Raw genomic sequence first — 19,475 nt, forward strand, 5'->3', positions numbered from 1 at the left:
TTCTTTTTAGATTGAAGAAACCCCAAGGAAAAACAACACTAGCTTCCCCACCCTTTCACAAAGTGACTATAAATGTACCCATTCATATTAGTTTAGCTTAACAGCATTTAATTTGGTTTGGTTTTTATTTAGCAATATGTACTACATATGAATAGTTCTTTTCTACACCAATAATGCTTTCTCCAAGTCACTAGTCATGTACTTGAATGAAATATAGGTGATACACTGATCATGGGTGATATGTAGGTAATATATAGGTACAGGTAGCTAATCAATGTACTTCATTCATAAGGCAGAGAAGATGTACAGTGTTTAAAAAAAAAAACAGGAGCTAGGGAATGTAGCTTCCAACTAGGAATTTAGCTCCAATTCACATTGTTATCATGTAAACATCTTGGAGATTTAACTCAAATTCTAGAGTTCTGTGAGGGGAAATTGCCGCAAAATCTTCTGCCATTTGGCACAGCCATTGATCTTAAGGTCTTCATATAGAAGGAGTGTATTATTGCATATGTTCCTCAAAAAATATACCAAGTTCAAGTCTTTCTAAACATCCTAAACTACAGTTCAGCAGGCAGCTTGTGGGTCGCAGCTCTGGGGAGTAACACCCTGTTATCATGCACTCAAAATGTAAACATAGCCATTAAAATACCTAGGCGTTCTCTGAAAAGTTAAAATCAAGTCCTCCTCTGACTAATCATCTAAATGAGATTTGAATTCATGCAAATCAACTCATTTTACTTCCTGTCTGAAGAAAACAAGAAATCCATGCTTAGATTTGAAATATATATATATATGTGTGTGTGTATACATATATATATAACTAAACCAGTACTATAATATATTTTTGCCAGTCAGTGTTGCTGTGATTTAGATGAAAAGCAGCAAGAAGCATTTGAACTGTCACATTTGACTTTGAGCTGCCAGAAGCAGGTACTGGGGGCAACAGGCTAAGGTTTAATTTATGTTCTTCCTTTTCTTACAGGCAGAGATGGTCCGGGCTGCTTTCCAAGCACAGAGATCTTTCCTGGTGTTAGCATCTCAGTGTCAAGAGCCTCAAGAGGTAAGAAAATAGATGCACAGTATCAAAAGGACTGTATTCAAAAGCCTGTCTTCATGTATGTTTAAATATAAATCCCTGTATTTTCTTTTGTTTGTTGCTTTTTCATACAGAGAACTTAGAATTTTGCTTTTATTGCTGTGCATGCTGTGCTGGAATAATTGTAAAGCCATGGTTCAGAGATAAAAAGAACCTTTTCTATATCAAAACCTGTACGATCACTGAAGAAACCAAAGGAACTCCCCACTTTAGGCCTAGAAATGGGATCTTTGCAACCTGGAGATGCCAGTTCTCTTATTCCATAATAGAACAGTTTTTTGCTAGCCCCAGAAGTTAGGAGATAGGCTACTGAGAGAAAAATCGTTTTTTAACCCCTGAACTGAACGTTCTCCAAATTGAGAACATCTAGGTTAGATTGATTTTGGAAGGGAGGTGCATCTTTTATCAAGTTAGTTTTATTTCCCTATTTTAGTGGCAACTATTTAAATCTCCTCTTCACAGCTAGAAAGCCCAGGGCAGTCTTACAACACCTCAACTGCAGTTGCTGTAGAGCACAAGGACTTGGCTGGTGTCCCTGTATCCTTCCTGGGACCAACACTCATCCCACCTCTCTGTGGAGCTGGCCGTGAACCTTCCCTCCTGGAGCACGCAGAGAATGATGGCTTCCTTACCCAGCCCCTGCATGGCCTTCAACTCTTAACATGTTCTCCTAGTGCCCTGCCAAGGAGCTCATTAAACTCCGTATTCCCAAAGCAGATTTCCCTACCACTATTATTGAAGCTTTGCTGTCACCATTGATCTTAGAGACACAAATTAGAAGTTCTTTTTCTAATCTGTATTTCTTAATGGCAAGAGCATTTAAAAAAAAAAAAAAGCACAGATACTCCAAGTGAGATTCTACAGAGTACCAAGGAAGAAGGGGGACCAGTTGTTCTCTCTCTCTCAGAAGTAAAAGTGGATCATGACCCAGAAAAAACAGGCAAAGCTCCCGTTGGTTCAGGCCTAAAGCAGTCATGTACATTGCAAAGATAGTGACCACCAAACTCTTAATGCTCAGAGGTAAAATATTCTTCCCCAATAAACAGTTTCTAGTGGCCCATAATGTCATGTAATATTTTGAGTTGGTGATACAGTAAAAGCTACGGCCCCCTTATTGGTCTCCTGTAAGGGTGTGGTATCACCATGAATTTCTCTACTTTTCAATTGAAAATGACTCAGTTCTCAACTGAGAATTGAAATGACTTCTCCCAGCTTTTACTCTTACAGCTTTCTGACCTGAATTGAGTCTAGGAAAATCATAAGCTTGACCTAAAATAAAAACATTTAGGTACTTCTTATTTATCTATTCAGAGCCAGTAGAAAAATGGAGGAATAATTTGAACAACTTTTGTACTGTAGGGATTAGAAACTTTCATTAAAACAAACAAACAAGCAAAACAAGCAAACGAAAAGAAGAGAAATAAACCGAGCTTCTCAAGGCATCTAGCTGGGAAGCAACACAAGCATTAGGAAAAGCAACAAATACTACAAACCTCGATATAAACTCACCAGGTTTGGCCATGGATACCTGTATGTCTTTACTGCATGTTGTCAAGCTTACACAGATTTTTGCAAATTGCTCAAGGCAGGAAAGTATACATTTATAATTTAGCTATCTTTTAGCACGGAGGAAATGCTACATGATATGTGTGTACACATAGTTAAAATGTCAGGAATATTAAGTAAGATTAAGTAAGGTTCCTTTCTCGGTAAGGACAAGCCCCGTCCAAATGCTTTTGATTTTTTTTCATGTAGTGCTAGGTACATATTTGGGGCAGATATCCAGAAATACATGTTGCATTTTTTTTCTCTCTTTTTTTACACACAGTTTTTTTGCATAGATGTTCATTCAGCTATACTGTAGAGAGCCCTGTAACTAGCTGGGAGCTGCATATGTTGTGCAGCTTGAATAGCGTTTTCCACTGCAGAGAGAGTTCCAAGCACCAGGCTTTTTATATCTCCCTGTCAGTGGGGGAAAAATCCTATTAGTAAACCCATATTGGTTAAGAATGTTGAAAAAAAAGGCTGGTTAGCACGACAGAGCCCAGGAGAGGGAAGGAAGCAGGGGTCCTTCCGCTCCAGAGCTATATCGATGTGATGTCATCTGGGCTCTGCTTGTAGTTATAGCCTAGAGCTACCGAGTCAGTGTGGAATCCAAACAGGAAAGCTAATCATTAGTGTATCAGAATGCACCGAGTAGAGAAAAGCAAATGAAGATGACAGCATATCTATAAATGCAAGAGAAAAGACAGTAATTCTGTCATTCAGCTGTCTAGACTGTTTGCTTTATAACGTAAAGCTGTGAATGAGCCAGCGAGTTGAGCTTATGGCATATCTGCTCTGCAGACATTCAGAGACAGCGGTGTGGAGACTGAGGGGATTTACTGAGTTCCTGGCATGTTGGGATGTCAAACATGGTGCCTTTAAAAAAAAAGGAGGGAGGGGAAAATACCCTGGAAAAATAAACTAGCTCAGCTCTTGCAGCTTAAAAACTAATGAACAAGGAATTTAAAGGAAAAGAAAGCTCCTATATTTATAGCAATCTACAGAGCATGGTTTTTTTTTTTTTGGTCAGCAAAGAGAGGAAAGAGAAATATGTATTGTATGAAAGCAATATTTTTGCCTTCTAAGAAAGTGTTGAATGCCCAAGTATTCACTCAGCTCTTTAAGTCTTACTATGAATCACTAATAAACACCCTTCAAACAGTTAAGTTACTTTTGCTCAGTTTTGCTTTCTGTGAACAGTGTGGATATTTTTTCATTTTGGAATCTTGTGCACAGCCTTTATTATCTGTATATGAGAAAATAGTAGGAGAGGAGAAGGTAATTCCAGCTGGCATACCAATCCAGCATCAACTGCAATAAATTACTTAGCAGAGAGCATGTTCTGTTACTTTTTATGGTCATGTTCTATATTTGTATGTGCAGTGGAAGAGATCACATGACAAAACCATCGTTTGATGTTACTGTTTGTGTGTGTCCCAGCTAGTGACTGCTGGATACAGACTCCTGCAAAAAGGCATTCTTGAGTTCATCCACTTAGCAGAGCTTTTCTTCTGACGCCAAACTTGAAACGTTAAAGCTAAAAATTGTCTATTCTAAATTGTTTGTTATGTAGGAGATAATAAAGGGTAGATAGAGGGGGGAAAGAGGTAGATAGAGGGAGAGAGTGGTGCTATATTCTGTGAGAAGCTGTTGAAAAAAATCATTTTGAGAATTTACATTGCTTGAGCAATTCGTAAGATGTGTTTTAACATAAATTTTCACAAAACATTGTGAAATACTTTGAGTCTAAATTTCCTATTCCACATAGTCTAAGCCAAATGCAGCTCTGAATAAAACACTATTATTTTGTAGTATAATAATTTTAGACATTATTAGTCTTCATGAATAACTTAATCTGTTTAAACATTTTTAAATGTGTGATCTTGAATACTGACATGGTGCTCAAAACGAGTGCTCAAAGCCAACTGCATTAAATCCTTTGTGAATGTTCATTTATACACCACCTTCCCTTTCTGAGCTGCCTCATTTCCCTTTTAAGAGTTCAGGAGCTGCTTTGAAGGGATGAATGAGGCATTGTTACATACTGGGAGCTACTTCATGAGATAAGTTTTCCTATAAACATATGCAGGTTAAGCTTCAGATCTGTGTCAAACTCAGAGTAACAGATAGGGCTAAAGTGAGAAAGGTGCTGCTGTGTTTAACAGGGGCTACTCACATTGGTTTTATTCCTCAGGCTTGTTACGTGAAGTAGGGTGAGGTTTTGTTAACAGAGTCATGGTGCATATGCTGACATTGTCTGTTCACTGGAAATTGTATTTCAGCGTATTTGAGGTAAGTCAGTCTACAAATAAAAAGGCAAATGTCCTTACAAGTAGGGAAACCTATGAATGGCAGCAGCTCTTAATAAGAAGTATTGCACACAGATGTGAATTACAGATGAAGTTCAGACTATAAATAATTATACAATTTATTATGGAGAGAAAGGAAAAAAAGAAAGAGGAAACAACTGCTGCATACATACTACTGCCAGAGCTCATGGATTTAATTATTAACACTGCACAGGCAAACATGCCGATTAAATAGCTACCTTAAATAGCCACATCCTATACACAGTTGGAAAGACCGAGGTGGAAGAGAGTGCGCTGTAAGGGGAGCGGGGGGGGCTCCTTTTCCGTCTTTCCTAGAAAAATGAAAAATGATGGAACCCAGGAAACTGTGTTTGCAGTTACACTGAGAGTTATAAAAACAAATCCTGAGGTTTTTCATTTCTCTAGAGCCAATCAGAAATTCTGTTGTAGCCATAGGATAGAGGACTGAATAGAGGACTCTTCCTCAGAATTCGTATGTAGAAATTACAAATGGAGATTTACAGTTCCCTACTCTCTGTCAATGTAGGACTGTTCTTTTTTTCCTCTCTATTATTTTTAAATGACTCCAATAACAGGACTCCTAGGACTTATTAGTCCTAGGACATCTTAGTAGGATTTGTTTCCTAATTATCTTGATTTTTTCTGCTTATACTACTACTTTTTGTTTAAACTACTTTTCCTTATACTTACTAGGATCACCCCTAGTATTTTCCAAAAATAGAAGGACCAGGATTTTCCTATTTTTTAAATTCAGTACTTTGTTAAGCAAAAGCGTTTGAGCTAAGTTTTGCTGCCGTTCCACTCAGTTGCTTGACTGCTGCAAACTTGCACCTTGGTATCTAGAAATAGCTTAGGCAAGAATTTGGTGCTGTTCCTCAGGTGCCAAGACTGGCATGGACAGGGCTTGAGAGTCCAGAGTCCCAAAGTGACCCCCTTCCTGCTCCTGCTCGCTGCAGCCTTGCCAAACTGTTGACACATTGCTGTTCTCAGCAAACCCATGCCTGCATGCCACATGTGGTCACAGCCACAGTGACCAGCCTGCTCACAGGCACCAGTTGCTAGTCTTATCACCTCACTGTGTTCACAGGCTCGTTTTGGGGTGTTGTTTCCAACTTTCCAGGTAGCCTTTTGTTATTTCAAAATTTTGTCTCAAAGGTGCTAGATTGCATGTAACCAACCTCAGGCTTACTCTCTTTTCTGGTCAGGTGCTTAACTTCTCCACGTATCCTTGTACCGCTGTCCTTCCCCACTTGCATTTGCTGAAGTTCTCAAGTTAACAGCCCTGCAATGAAGCGTTTGATGTGTTTGAGGTTCAGTGCTGGTCCAGGGCAGAGTAGTCAGCCTTAGGAAAGCCCAGGGACACCTCGGCACCTAGGGCAGCAGTGTGACACCTCCCTGGCAGTGCAGAAGACAGCCAGAGGTGCACAGAGGTTATCACACAGCCCTGCACTGGCTCACCTCAGCACCACCGGCCGCAGCCTCCGCTGCACTTGATGCTCTGCGTGAGAGCCAAGCTCCGCTAAGCAAAGTCTCTTTGCACCATTTTACTCCAGCACATCTGTACTTGGACTATGAACAGTATTGCCCTCTGAGGAAAACATCATCCAAGACGATATGCTGTATTTTTTAGTTCCTTATCCAACTTACCTGCTAAGCAATACTGGAGATCTTGGAATCCTGGTGTGCCCTAAAATAATGTCCTAATATCATTATAGTCTTTTTCATTCCGTGTAACAGTGTTCATTTTCCAATCCTTTGCACCACACAAGATCCCACTGAACTATGCCAATGGGATGCTCCCTTTCCTGTTTAGTACCATATTCTTTATTGTTGCTAAACTCAAATCAGAAACAGCTCACTCCTTTCTCTTTAGCACCCAGTTGCTCCCCAGAATTTCTGTACTGTATATAACTCTCTAGAAAGGAAAGCATTGGGATGATTGCTGACTGAAAACCTAGGCTTGTGGTTCACAGGCTATTATAAATTATTTCCTGAGTGTCAGTTCACCGCATGGGATGTAACAGCCTTTGCAAAACCACATCCTGGAGGAGACATTGTGCACAGCACAAGGGTGGCTCCCCAGCACAGTGTTTGCTGGCAGAGCTGTGCCCCAGGCAGTGCCCTGGGGGCTCACGGACCTGAACTGCCATCACAGCAACAAAAGCTGAGGAGTAAATCAGAAGCTTGAGACCTGCTCCTTTGGGTGATTCCTGTCATTGATTAGCTGAGGGATGTTGCCCGTGGGCAGAAAACAGGAGCCCCCCTTGCCAGCATGTGCACTTTAGAGAGCTGCAGTGGGAGGAAAGGCAACACAGGGGGCATTCAAACCTATTTAAAAACAAGAGTCAAGGAGTCCCGACCAAAAATGCTAGCTGGGATTCTGCATTGCTATCAAGTGATGCATGCAGTTTGTATCTGGCCTGGGATTTCTGTACTGATTAGAAAATATTTATCTTACATGTTCTTCTCCATTTGCCCTCTTAACAGTTAGTATTTCAAAATAAATCCACCAATGACTAAACTAATAATTTGTCATGTTGGGGGGGTGGTTCTTTCTTTTTTCTTCCTTTGCAAAGCACAAAATTGCCACAGCTAATATTGGCTGTTGGGACAAGATTTTATGTGCTGTATAAGAGAAATAAATGTTAAATACCTATTAAGTCACTTTGAAAGCATGCAGATGTATCTAAGCTTCTGTGTATCCAGCAAAAGAAGCTAAGCAGACATTTCTGCAGTTTTGTCTCCTTGTGCCACAGTCCAGCTACGTAGCAGTGAGTCAAAATGGCAAAATCTGTGCTACTGAGAGATAGAGCAAACACTGGTTACACCATGATGTTGAAGATTTAAGGTCAAAAAAAAAGAAAAAAGGAAAAAAAAAAGTAGAAATTAGTGTCTCTTCACAGCAAGTTTACAGGAGGCCTTTGAATCCTGAACATACCAGAAAAGTAGAGGGAAAATGACTATAATGGTCTTAAAGGCCTTCGAAGACAGATTTCTCCGGTGACCCTCAGTAACCAATTGTGGAAAAACTATTAACCTATAGTACCTTATACTGCAATTCTAAGTATATGTATTTTCCATCCAAAACAGGTTACTTCCTGCTGTGCAACGTTACAGGATGATCCTGTAGACCCATAGGTTGAATGAGCTGATAGAGAGGTTGCAAATTCCATCTCCCTCAGAGTGAAACTGTGATAATAAATGTGAAATACAGCCTGCAAAGAGCGATAGAAATGGGCAGTGCAAAATAGCAGGTTGGCAGCTGCCAGGGAAAACCAGTAATATTTATCTATAGGAGAAAAAAAAAGAAAATTGCAACCATTTGAAGAATCCAGATTTTTTACCACAAGCAGCATGATTTGGAGGCTCAAGGTTACTAACTAGCTTAGATTCACCTCTGAAAAATTGTATTTGCCATATATTTTATATAAAAAGTTTATTCCTCTGCCTAATCTGAACACTGATTCCATTCAAACTGTTGATACCCTAGACTAGTTACTCCATCGCAGCACAAATAATCTTAAAATTCCCAGAATTTCGAAAGCAGCAACAAAAGAAGACAGGGTTTTCATGCACCACATAAATATACAAAAAGGGACCAAGTCCAATTTTACAAAGATTTCTTTATAGATTGCCTTTTACAAAACACAAATATGTAGAAATTTGGGAAAGTACTGTTAATGCATCTATTTTAATTTAAAATCATACTCAGCCACAGAAGAAATTCCTTAGTGATCACAAAAGCTACTGGTATTCTTACAGTCCCAGGATGGGATTCCTGTCATCAGCTTTAACTGCCCAAGTAGGCATATCTTTCTGGGCTCTCCTCACAGTAAATGGCAGAGTGCAGTCTTCCCGCTCTAATATCTATTAACAGATGGAAAACAAAAATCCTTAGGGATCTCTCTTTCTCCATTTACAGCAGAAGGAATCAAGGCTTAGCTGGCAGCAGATGCTCACCTTGTGAATTATTAGGAGTGGGTGCAGTGGATGCCATCCACAGCAGCTTTCATCCCTTTAAAGTACCCATTCCCAGGCTCTAGCTAATGTACAATTCATAGGGAGTGCAAAACCAGCCCCTGCCAATGTGTATAGTGTCGATGTGAGCTCCGCACACCAGCTGTTTTGCCACTCCTGTTAGGAGCACTACTTGCACAAATCAACTCCACTTTTCAGTTTGCCTCTGCAAATGTAAGTATGATGAAGATTTTGATCTCACACAAGAAAAAAAACAGCCCTGTGGCCTGGGGACAGCGTGGAATTAAGACTGCAGTCATGCTGTTCTGGCTGCAGCTGACTGAAATTAAAGGGTTGTTGATCCCTGATGTTCTCAGCTTCCTCTTAGTGCTCATAGCCAAAGCTTATGCCTATGCATTTAGCATAACTTAAAATTGCTTTTGTTCCCTCATCACGTTTTTTTCATAAAAGGTCAGGTTGGTTTAAACATCTTAATAATGAGGCCTGAACTGTGTTGCTATCCTTCAGCACAAAAATTCTTCAGTAAAAAATATCACTCCTGAAAACCACATAATATTAGCTCTAAAATAAAGATCTTTAAAAATTGTATTTTTTGTTAATGATGTGCTCTGTTTGGAGCCTTGCTGGCACATTTCTACACAACAGGGCACCTTGAAAAATACCAGTTTTCTCAAAGAAAAGCTAAGACTTTTTTTGTTCAAGCAACCAAAGTTTAAGAAAGACCTGCAGTTTAATGTGACTTAGAATGTAAATTACAGAAGTTTGCAATTCACTTGAACTGCACCTACATGCCCCACTGCACCTGAACCCATCATCTGAGGGGCTTCTCATGTGAGTATTACGAAAAATGTAAAGGAGAAGCAAACCTGTTCCGTGAATACCTGTATGCAAGGCCATTCTGTAAGACTGGACAGAGACTGTTAAATCTCTGTAGCTAAGGCCCAATGCAGATCTTGTTGCATATTTTAACTTCTTTTGGAGTGTTTGGCTAACCAGCTCTGTAGTCTTACTACACTTGGCTTCTAAGAATTATAAAGCATGGATCAAAGCTGGCTGGTTGTTTAGGTATTAATATTAATATCTAAAAAGATAATCTGTTTTTGCAGTTATTAAAAAAAAAGGACCAAGACATACTGAGAACTACTTCCAGTATTTTTTGTTTGTACCACTGTCACATTTTTAAACATTTCAGCAAAAGTAATATTATAATAGTAACAGTGTTTATAGAAAGACTCTTAAATTTCTGTTAAACAACTGTACCGGGTCTTAGATGACAAGAAATTTCATCTAGCGCATGCCAAAGGCATGCTGAAGGTTTTTCCAGCAGCTCTGATTCATCTTGAACTTTTTTTTTTTCTTAGAGATACAGTATAGACAATCATTTTATTAACAGACAGCTGCTTTAACATTCATTGCAATAAAGAGATTATTCTTCTAGAACCCTCTGCACATGCGGTTCCTATACTGTAGAGCCAAACAAGAGTGATTACTGCCAGAACTAATGAGCCCTTCCATACCCATATGCCATATACGCTGTAATTCAGCTGCAGTTTAATCACTAACTAAAAATTCAAGTGACTGCAGGGGACAGGACTCAATCAAGCAATTCCTTGTGGCCCTGTATTCCTCTGTGTCCGACCCTTACACAGAAGCTTGGCTCACAAGAGGCTTTCACAGACAGACACATTTTGTCCAGCCATGCAGACAAGCAGAACAGGGCAAGTCTATAGTGAAGAGAAGGCAGCTTATATTGTTCTTACAGTGCAAAGCAGATGGAATAGAGTTGACTGTCTTCTCAAGCCCTTTGTAGCTGCTTTTGGTGTCATTACCAAAAGCTAGGTGAGCTGCCTAGCTAAGCAATATATATTTCACCTTTAGAATTCCTGCAGTGGACTTTTTCTGTAAAACTATTTAAATCTGCTATAGTTTTTCAAACAGTTGAGTCACCGGACAGATAAAAAACGCACATGCTTAGAGAGATAGAAATTCTATCTGTATTTGTAAGAGAAAATTCTTACAAATTTGTTTGGTAGCTTTTCCTCCAAATCAAGTGGAGTCAGAGGAATGACGAGTCTTTAATCACCATTCAGAAAAATGTTTGTTCCTTATTCCTGACTTTGTAGGTATTGAAGAGTTCTACAAAGAAAAAAATATATATTTGCCTATGTTCATATGTAGGAAACTGGAAGCCAGAACGGTGAGGCAGTTTTCTTGAAGCCTGATGATAACTCATGGAAGGGCTGCAAGCAGAACCCTGGGTTGTGGACTCTGTGCCCTATTCACAGAAATGTGCTGCCTCCCAGTGCTGTCTATGCATACCAGGCATCTGGGGAGCTGTATTTTTAGCCATGATACTCTCTTTGTCTGGAACAGGGCCATGAAGATTAACAGTAAGCTAAAGACTGTAAATATCCCTTAAACTTTATAGAAGGAAAATTGGCATAATTTCAAAGCAGCACAAGCACTTGTTTTAATTTCAGCTTTTTTAACTACTGTCATACTTGAAAGATTTCCCTGTAAAATAAGAAAGAACCAGCCAGCTGCAGCATGTTGTAAACAAGCAACAAATTCCTGTAGACTGTATCACAATATGACAAAAATCATTTAAAAAAAATCATTTTTTAGGAACCACAAATTATGGTTTCAGGGTTTCTGCAGGCTCAATGATTTATGCTGGTCCTTAAACCAGAAACAAAGGAACTTTCCGTCAGCCACTAATACTGTAAACGTTCATTCTCTCCCAAGCCACTTCTTTGTAGGAAAAAAGACCACTGTCCTTGTGTATTTCAGATACACCAGCTTTCCTCAAAATGCCATTACCACTGAATTGTTAAGACTCCATAGTTGGCTCAGAATCCCATTTAAAATTCAGAGCCTCTTTTTGTCTTGTTTTTGGGAGGCTCCTTTGACCTCTGTTGATCCATAGTAAACTCAACATATTTATTTTAAAATGACAGGGAATTCTATAAATCATTGATCTCATGGAAGCATGGAAAAAAGATTCTTACAGAGGACAGACAGCAAGTAGCATGTATACATACATCGTTTTCTGTGTATCATGACAGCACTAGTCCTCAAGAACATAAGGACCAATTCTCTCTAGTTAAGTAGTTAATCTTATTTAAAAAATACTCTTGAGAAAAGATGAATTAAAAAAAAATACTTAGTTTTGCAGTGCTGACAGGTAAATACCTGAATGCTCTGAGTGCTTTCTGAGAAAGGGGTTAGGGAAAATCAGAATGGTGCCCTCGTGCTGGTGGGACATGGGATGGCTTCTGTGAGCATACTTTCAACTTGAAGAATTGGACTTTATATATAGAAGCCTTTTATAGGGTTGCAAGGTAGAGCAGTTCTTTTGCTCTAGTGACTGCTTCTCCCTCACCAGCAACATGTGCTGTTCCTGAGTGGGAAGAGTTTTTCCCAGCAAGTTAGTGCTCTAAGTTTTCCTGAGACGCTGGGCCAGTGTGATTAGCATTCACTTTGCACAGGGGAAGAGTTTGGGCAGCTTCTACATTCACTCTGCTTTTCTTTTCATACAGTGTTCCTTCTGCTCAGCAGTTATTCCCGTGGATGCCATTCGTTTCTGATTAACACAGGGGAATTTCCCCAAATCATGGCTTGCGGACAATATGTTTCACATTAAATGCTCCCTACTCTGCTTGCAGCCAAAGGAAATTAAACATTAAAACTTACCAATAGGAAAAGCCGAAACTGATGTTGCCTTCAGTGTATTACTTTCTCAGTCTTGTTACCAGCTGATAAGAGGCCACTGACCTAAGAAGCAGAAAGAACAACTTGAGCAATAAAATGAAAAACTCAGGCTAGTGTAGAGACTCTCAGGAAGTTCTAGGGGTATCACACACACACAAAAAGTAACAGTCTGCAAACTCTGCGATACAGGGTCACTATGGGGCCTAGCCTACACAGCATGTAAAACTGCTACCAGTACTGAGAATAATAAATGCTGCAACACATTTTTAGTACTTAATGTTTTGTGCATTTTGCTGCTGCAACTAGAGTAATATAATTGTTACTTCAGTATAAGAACGTGCTGACCTTTCTTCGCAACTGTTAAATCAACAGGCAGAGTTCCAATGTTCAAGGTTAAACCACAGGGGTTTTTTTGGCCTGCGCATTTTAACAGCAGTGTCATGCCTTTTTTTTTTTTTTCCTCTTGCAGAATGAAGTAGCGATGCTTCTCAAACCAATATCAGAGAAGATTCAAGAAATCCAGAACTTCAGAGAAAGGAACAGAGGAAGCAAGATGTTCAACCACCTCTCGGCTGTCAGTGAGAGCATCCCTGCACTTGGCTGGATAGCAGTGGTGAGTCGCCCAAAGGGTGCCCGGGGGGGCTGTGCAGGTGCTTCTCGGGGGGGTGACCCTGAACACTTTCACGTATTGCTGACCTTGGTGGTCTCATCTGCATAGGCCTTCAGTCTACTGCACATTAGAAGGTGTTTTATAATATACCAGAGAAGGTGTCTTACTAATGTTTTTCCTCCTTTCTCTTTCTGTTGTTTCCTGCTACCCTGGGGTGATGATCCTAGTCTCCCAAACCAGGCCCTTATGTCAAGGAGATGAATGATGCTGCTACCTTTTATACTAACAGGGTATTAAAGGACTACAAGAACAGGTACGTTGCCGATCACCAGTATCTGCTAGCCACAGGGAGATAAGAGAGTATTAACCACACTAATAGGATTTGCAAAGACAAAAAAGGGTTTTGTAGACCACAAAGTATTTGATATAATCCAATTGCAAGTAGCATATTTTCCCCTCCTCATCTTTGAGCTAGTGTATTGCAGCAAAGATAGCAGAAGCACTAGCAGCATCAGTGCTGGCTCTCTGCAAATTATATGGTTATGTTTCATGTTGTGTTCATGTTCATCATAAGCTTACATGCAAATGTGTATTTACATATGAACATATAGCTAGCCAGCAACAGCATGTCCTATCTCACCTGCACTGATACTGCTGCTGTTCTTGCTCCATGCTTTAAAATGAGCATTTAGATGCTAGGAGAATTCAGCTGAGCGTCTACTTGCACAGCTCCCACAGTGATTTTTTGTACTGCTGCATTGTTTTCAGAGAGCATGAAGAACTCATGGAACAGCTCCATTAATGAGATATGATAGAGGAACAGGCCAAATACAGGTCCTTCCTATGCCCTTCTTAAAAAACTTTCTTTGAATTCTTTTGACTTGGCATTTTTGGAGGTCTGATTTTGGCACCTTAGTTTACTCTCAGTGAAGAACAGTATTTGCAGATGAGTTTTTCCTCTTTAATGATAATTTTATATAACAAATTAGGCTATCATTAGATCATTAACACTAATGATCATATATATAACGAGTTAGCTATATATAACAAATATATATAAAAAAATCATGTTTTGTCCTTTTGTTCATATTAAATGCCATTGTACTGCCGCTCTAGTTCATGCATCTAGCACCCAGCATCTAGCTTTTATCTAGCACCTTTCTTTAGCAAAAGTGTAGGATTGTTCAACTGTTTCCTGTCTCCTTGGTAAAATCTATGCTTCCATGTCTTTATATACATATATATTCTCACACACACATATGTATATAAGCATGTATGTGTATGTATGTGAATATGTACACTTATATATTTATAGTGTAATTTTTCTATACTTATTTTATATGTAGAAATATATATTATTCTTGAAGTCCTGGTTTATCTGTTTAGCATAACCTTTGCAAAGTAACTTTAGAAATACTTACTCCGGAGAAATGTCTCTCATAAAGCCATAAACAGGGTCAGAAACATTAGTCGGAGGTGAGGCTGGTTCTCCTGATGAGGAGAATGTTTATGAACAGTCCTCACTCTGTTTCTCTTAGTTTTGTGACACTAGCTGTGAAACTGGCTATGTTTGAACATAGAAACTATTTTTTTTTTTTAACAGAACGCACTGATTTTTTATTTCCTAAAATTCAGGACCCTGAGACTGAGTCCAGGTAGGTGGAACAGGGCTCCATATATCTTTAGTGCTACTGCAGTTGACTTTGAGCCTGAACAGGATGGTGACACAACCCGCGAGCAGGAAACAGTTGTGCAAGAGCCCTTGTTTGACCTCTTGAAGGATCCAAAAGCTTTCTGGTCTTCTAGGCCTCAGCCTGCTAACAGTTTTGAGCATGGCTGTAAGGCAGACCTTGGGCTTTTCCTGCTTGAAACAGGGGTAGCGACATGTTGTGTTTTCAAACAACATTCACCCACGTTGCCCCTTTTTCACAGTGATGAACGCCATGTCGACTGGGTGAAGGCATATCTGAATATCTGGTCTGAGCTTCAAGCCTATATCAAGGAGCACCATACCACAGGTCTCACCTGGAGCAAAACTGTAAGTACTTCATGAAGAACATTAAAATAATAGCAACCAATTTAGCTTTTAATGGAGATCATAGGTCAGGGAAAATAAGTATCTAGGCCAGGAACATAAGTCCTGGTCCATGGGCTTTTCAACCAAGCAATCAAGTTTGAAAAGCAGATGGAGAAGATACATTAGGCCATTGCAGCACAGGTTTTGAGGAAGACAGAGGAGTTACTTGGAAGGGCCGTAGCCATAACCCCCAGCAGCACAGGAGAAGAAAAGGTAAATTCAGGTTTCCGAGCTTGCTATGGTAGAAGCTAAGAACAAAACCAAAAATAAAAGGAAATGTCAGTCTAAAGGAAAACTGAGTGAGCACGAGGGGAAAAGGAGAATGGTGGAAAGAATCTAAACACAGGAAGTGACCTAATAACAAGAAAAAGAAACAAAAGGGATATATTCCAAGTTATTACTTTATATAATCGTCATAAAACTGTTAATTTTTATATATATTAATAGTTTCTGAAATTAATACTTCATATTTATATATGTGTATATAGAGGAAGATTATACTTGTGCGCAGAAGTATTTATACTCTATTGATTTATGTAAATATTTTCTGTGTGTTACATCTGGGATGCATGTCAAGATGACAGCATTCAATACCTTTCTCTAGAGGTGTAAATACAAAGAATTAACCTTCTCTTGGGTATAAATGTAAGAGCTCATGTCCACTGTCTACATTAATGCAATGTTCCAGCTCAGATTAGAGTTACTGAAGCACATCAAAAATATAATCAGCCAACACTTTGGTGTTATCATTTCCTAAACTTATCAGTTCACAAGCATACTTGCACATACAGTCATTCATAATATCTTTTTTTCTGTTTAGACAAATAAATTTCAAAATATTAAATGACTGTTAAGTAGACTGATATAAGCCACCAGATAAATACCCAAACCAAGCCAGTGTAACAGCTTACTGAAATACAGCTTTATGGCAGAATATCTTAACATCATATCTAAAGAAGTTACTTCATCTCCTCTTTTGCAGAGGTGATAACCATGTGAACAAATGTCATCTAGTAGTTCTGTGCTCCTTACTCCCTCAGCAGTCCCATCCGGACTTCGTTCTGCATATATTCTTTAATTTTATGTAGTTGCACGAGAAAGGGTAAACTTCCCATCAAATAGAATACGAGCTAGATCATCCCTGTGAATGTTACATATCAGGCAATGGTAACTATTGACAATGCTCCTTAGAAGAATGTGTGTGTAATCTCTGACTAAGACAGATTCTGAGTTCAATTTTTTTTCATGATATGCCGAATACTAAACTTTATTGTGTTCAACAACAAATTTTGCCATTCAACTTCACACCCTTCTCTAGAGATTGTGCAGACCAAGAGTATTTAATTATTCAAGGGCAGGATGAAGCATGGAGAATTGATGACTTGCAGGCACTTTTTAGTTTGAAGTAACGTAAAAACGTTTAAACCCAATAAATCAGATGTCTGAAATTAGCTGCTGCTTTGTAGGTTTCTGTAGAATTTAAAATATTAAATGAGGTTCTCTTGTTCAGTACAAAATTACACACTTGCTACATCCTATTCTGCTTTAATCAGTGAGTGTAATAAGGACTAATGATTCTGAAATGATTACGAGCTAAGGGGAAAAAGTAGTAGTACTCTGTCAGCAGAATAAGCCTGAGAACCTGGGCCAAATTTATTTCTGTTAATACATAGAATCATCTTCACCTTTAACAGAACTTTACACATACAGAAATAGTGTTATAAGACAAGGTTTTATTACTGCCATTTTATCAAATAGGAGTCATTCTCAGTGTTCTAAGTGCTGACAGTCTTATCCAGAAGTCTAGCTATTGCAGATAATACTTAGGCTAAAAAACAGCATCTGAGCCATTATGTCTCTACATTTCCCCTTCTTCAGTTGCGCAATACAAATCTAGCTGTGACTGTTTGTTCATATTAAGGACTTCCTCCAAACCACGCTCATGAGTGATTACTGCCATTACTGCCTCTGATGTTAGTGATAGTTAGTGATAGTTAGTGATAACACTAACTTTGGATATCACTCAGATCCGAAAGAGGCCGTATTGGAAGTATGGATCATTCAAATTATCATTTACGTAGTATGTGGCTCAAAGATTAAAATACAAACACATTTTTAAAGATGTATAATTTTTTTAGGCTTTACTTTATGTATGTATAATGAAATCAGAATCCAGAAAACTAGTCCGTTGTTTAAATAGCTTGTTGTTCAAGTGTTGTTTAAATAGTTTTACGAAGCTTGATAGCAAATATATTCAAGAAAGCAATGAGTTACTAAAGCGATAATTTGATTTTGATTCTACATTTTAAATTTAAAATGAAATAGTCACAGATTCATGTTGTGTGAAGCTAAGCATAAAGGTCTGCAGAATCAGGGCCTAGACAGGAATACAATATATATAAAAGCTTTAGAAATATTCCAGACACGGTTGTTAATCATTGCACACAGCGGCTTTCACTTGTATGCATAAAAGGAAAAAGCAGTAGTTTGGCAAGGCATTGAGAAAGTAAGTGGCACATTTATGAAAGGCAAAAGTTGATACTGAAATGCTGTTTTATTGAGGCGGAGACATAAAAAGCCTTTGGCCAGTATGAGTACACATTTATAAGAACATAATACCAATAATATACCCTTCCTATCTGCAAAAGTCAACAAAGCAATGCTTTATATAGAAAGCTACTAAGTAACATATTCTGTCATTTCTAAAGAGACTGAGTCAGGGAGAACATTAACTGCTGCTTGGTTCCAAACCCTATTCTCATAGTTCGACCTACAACAAAACAACAGTAACATCAGCCCAGCTCAGACTAAGCTTGGATTTACAAAGAGGAAGGGACAGGTTTTCAAATGGGCAGTTGGCCCCTTTCTCTATTGCTGCTGTGTATCAGAGTGTGCATTTCTGGCCGTGCTCCACGGCAGGATCACAAAGCAGCCTGATTTCCAGCCCCCGCATACCCTGCCATCGTGCTGCGCGGGCAGCTGCAGCCAACCTCTGAGCAGATCATGAGCACACTTTTTGTCACATGCTCAGCCCCGGCAGCGGTGCACACACTCGCTTGGAGAAGAGGGGAAGAAATGTCTTAATAAATTACAAGACAGGGACACTAAAACGTCTGCAAAAGGTGGAAAGAATTGGCAATGCAATTGGCTCTGAAAATAATAGGTATTTCTACCAGCATTATAAAAACTCAGGGATAAAAACTGCCATAGTTCTCTCTTACTTGCTTTCGTTCTCATTCTGCCGAGCTGTGTCACAGTATTTAACTCCAGGAGCTCATCCTATTGAAATGTGTGGGGCTGTGTGAGGAGAAAACCTGGAAATCAGTGGTGTCAGGCACCTCAACACCTGACTGTCTGTCTATACTACTATTGGGAAATGAGGGTACAAAACAGGTCTTTCAGGGCATCATGGATACAGTTAGGATATTTCTTGATATTTTGTTTACAGAAGGAATCTGCATTTTTAAAATGTGCATCTTTGTGAGCAGGGTTGTCCCAGAGAACAACATCCTGCCACTGGGGACTTTTATCATGATCCAAAGTCTTGATTTTCACTAGCCTTAACAAGAAATTGCATGTGTCAGAAACCATGTGCCTGTTGGTGGCAGTCAGAGGGATCTACTGGCATTTCCTTAAAGGTGTAATTTTGGAGTTTGTTATTGCTCTACTCACTCTATCTTAATGGGAACGATAGCAATTACCAGCCTGATGGAGATCTCCACCTTTTAATTTGCTACTGGTTTTTACATTTTTGGACATCAGTGACCTTTGGGCAAAATCTGTCATTATCAAGAAATGTTTTAAATGCTCAATATAGCACTTTACCCATGCTGCAGTTCATATTTGCATCTGTGTTAGTAACCTATGTCTTTTTCAGTTATCATTGATAAAGAGCCAGTGTCTTTTTATTTATTTATTTGGCCTAAAAGGCTCTCTATTGAAGCATGGCTCTTTTTTTCCATCCTTTTTTATTTTTTTTCTTTCCTTTTTGGTGGTGCAAAGAACTGGACAGCTGTACTATAAGCTCCCAAGAATGCCTCATAAAAGTTTGCTTGCCACAAGGATTGCACAAGGAAGCTGGGGGAAGGGAGACTTCTATTTCCACAGGAGACTTTGCAGCAGTAA

General features: G+C 39.1%; 1 protein-coding gene across 1 annotated transcript in view; it reads left to right on the forward strand.

Annotated features, from left to right (window-relative positions):
- Window positions 1-19,475, forward strand: part of CAP2 (cyclase associated actin cytoskeleton regulatory protein 2) — a 62,641-nt gene that overhangs the window by 27,838 nt on the left and 15,328 nt on the right. Inside the window, exons 4-7 of the mRNA XM_088521707.1 lie at window positions 986-1,063; window positions 13,133-13,276; window positions 13,501-13,586; window positions 15,206-15,311. Coding sequence (XP_088377833.1) covers window positions 986-1,063; window positions 13,133-13,276; window positions 13,501-13,586; window positions 15,206-15,311 — 414 coding nt within the window. The remainder of the gene's footprint in view (window positions 1-985; window positions 1,064-13,132; window positions 13,277-13,500; window positions 13,587-15,205; window positions 15,312-19,475) is intronic.

This window comes from Tinamus guttatus, unplaced genomic scaffold, assembly GCF_059628265.1.
Source record: "Tinamus guttatus ecotype Peru unplaced genomic scaffold, ASM5962826v1 Tinamus_guttatus_pri_ptg000131l, whole genome shotgun sequence".
NCBI lineage: Eukaryota > Metazoa > Chordata > Aves > Tinamiformes > Tinamidae > Tinamus > Tinamus guttatus.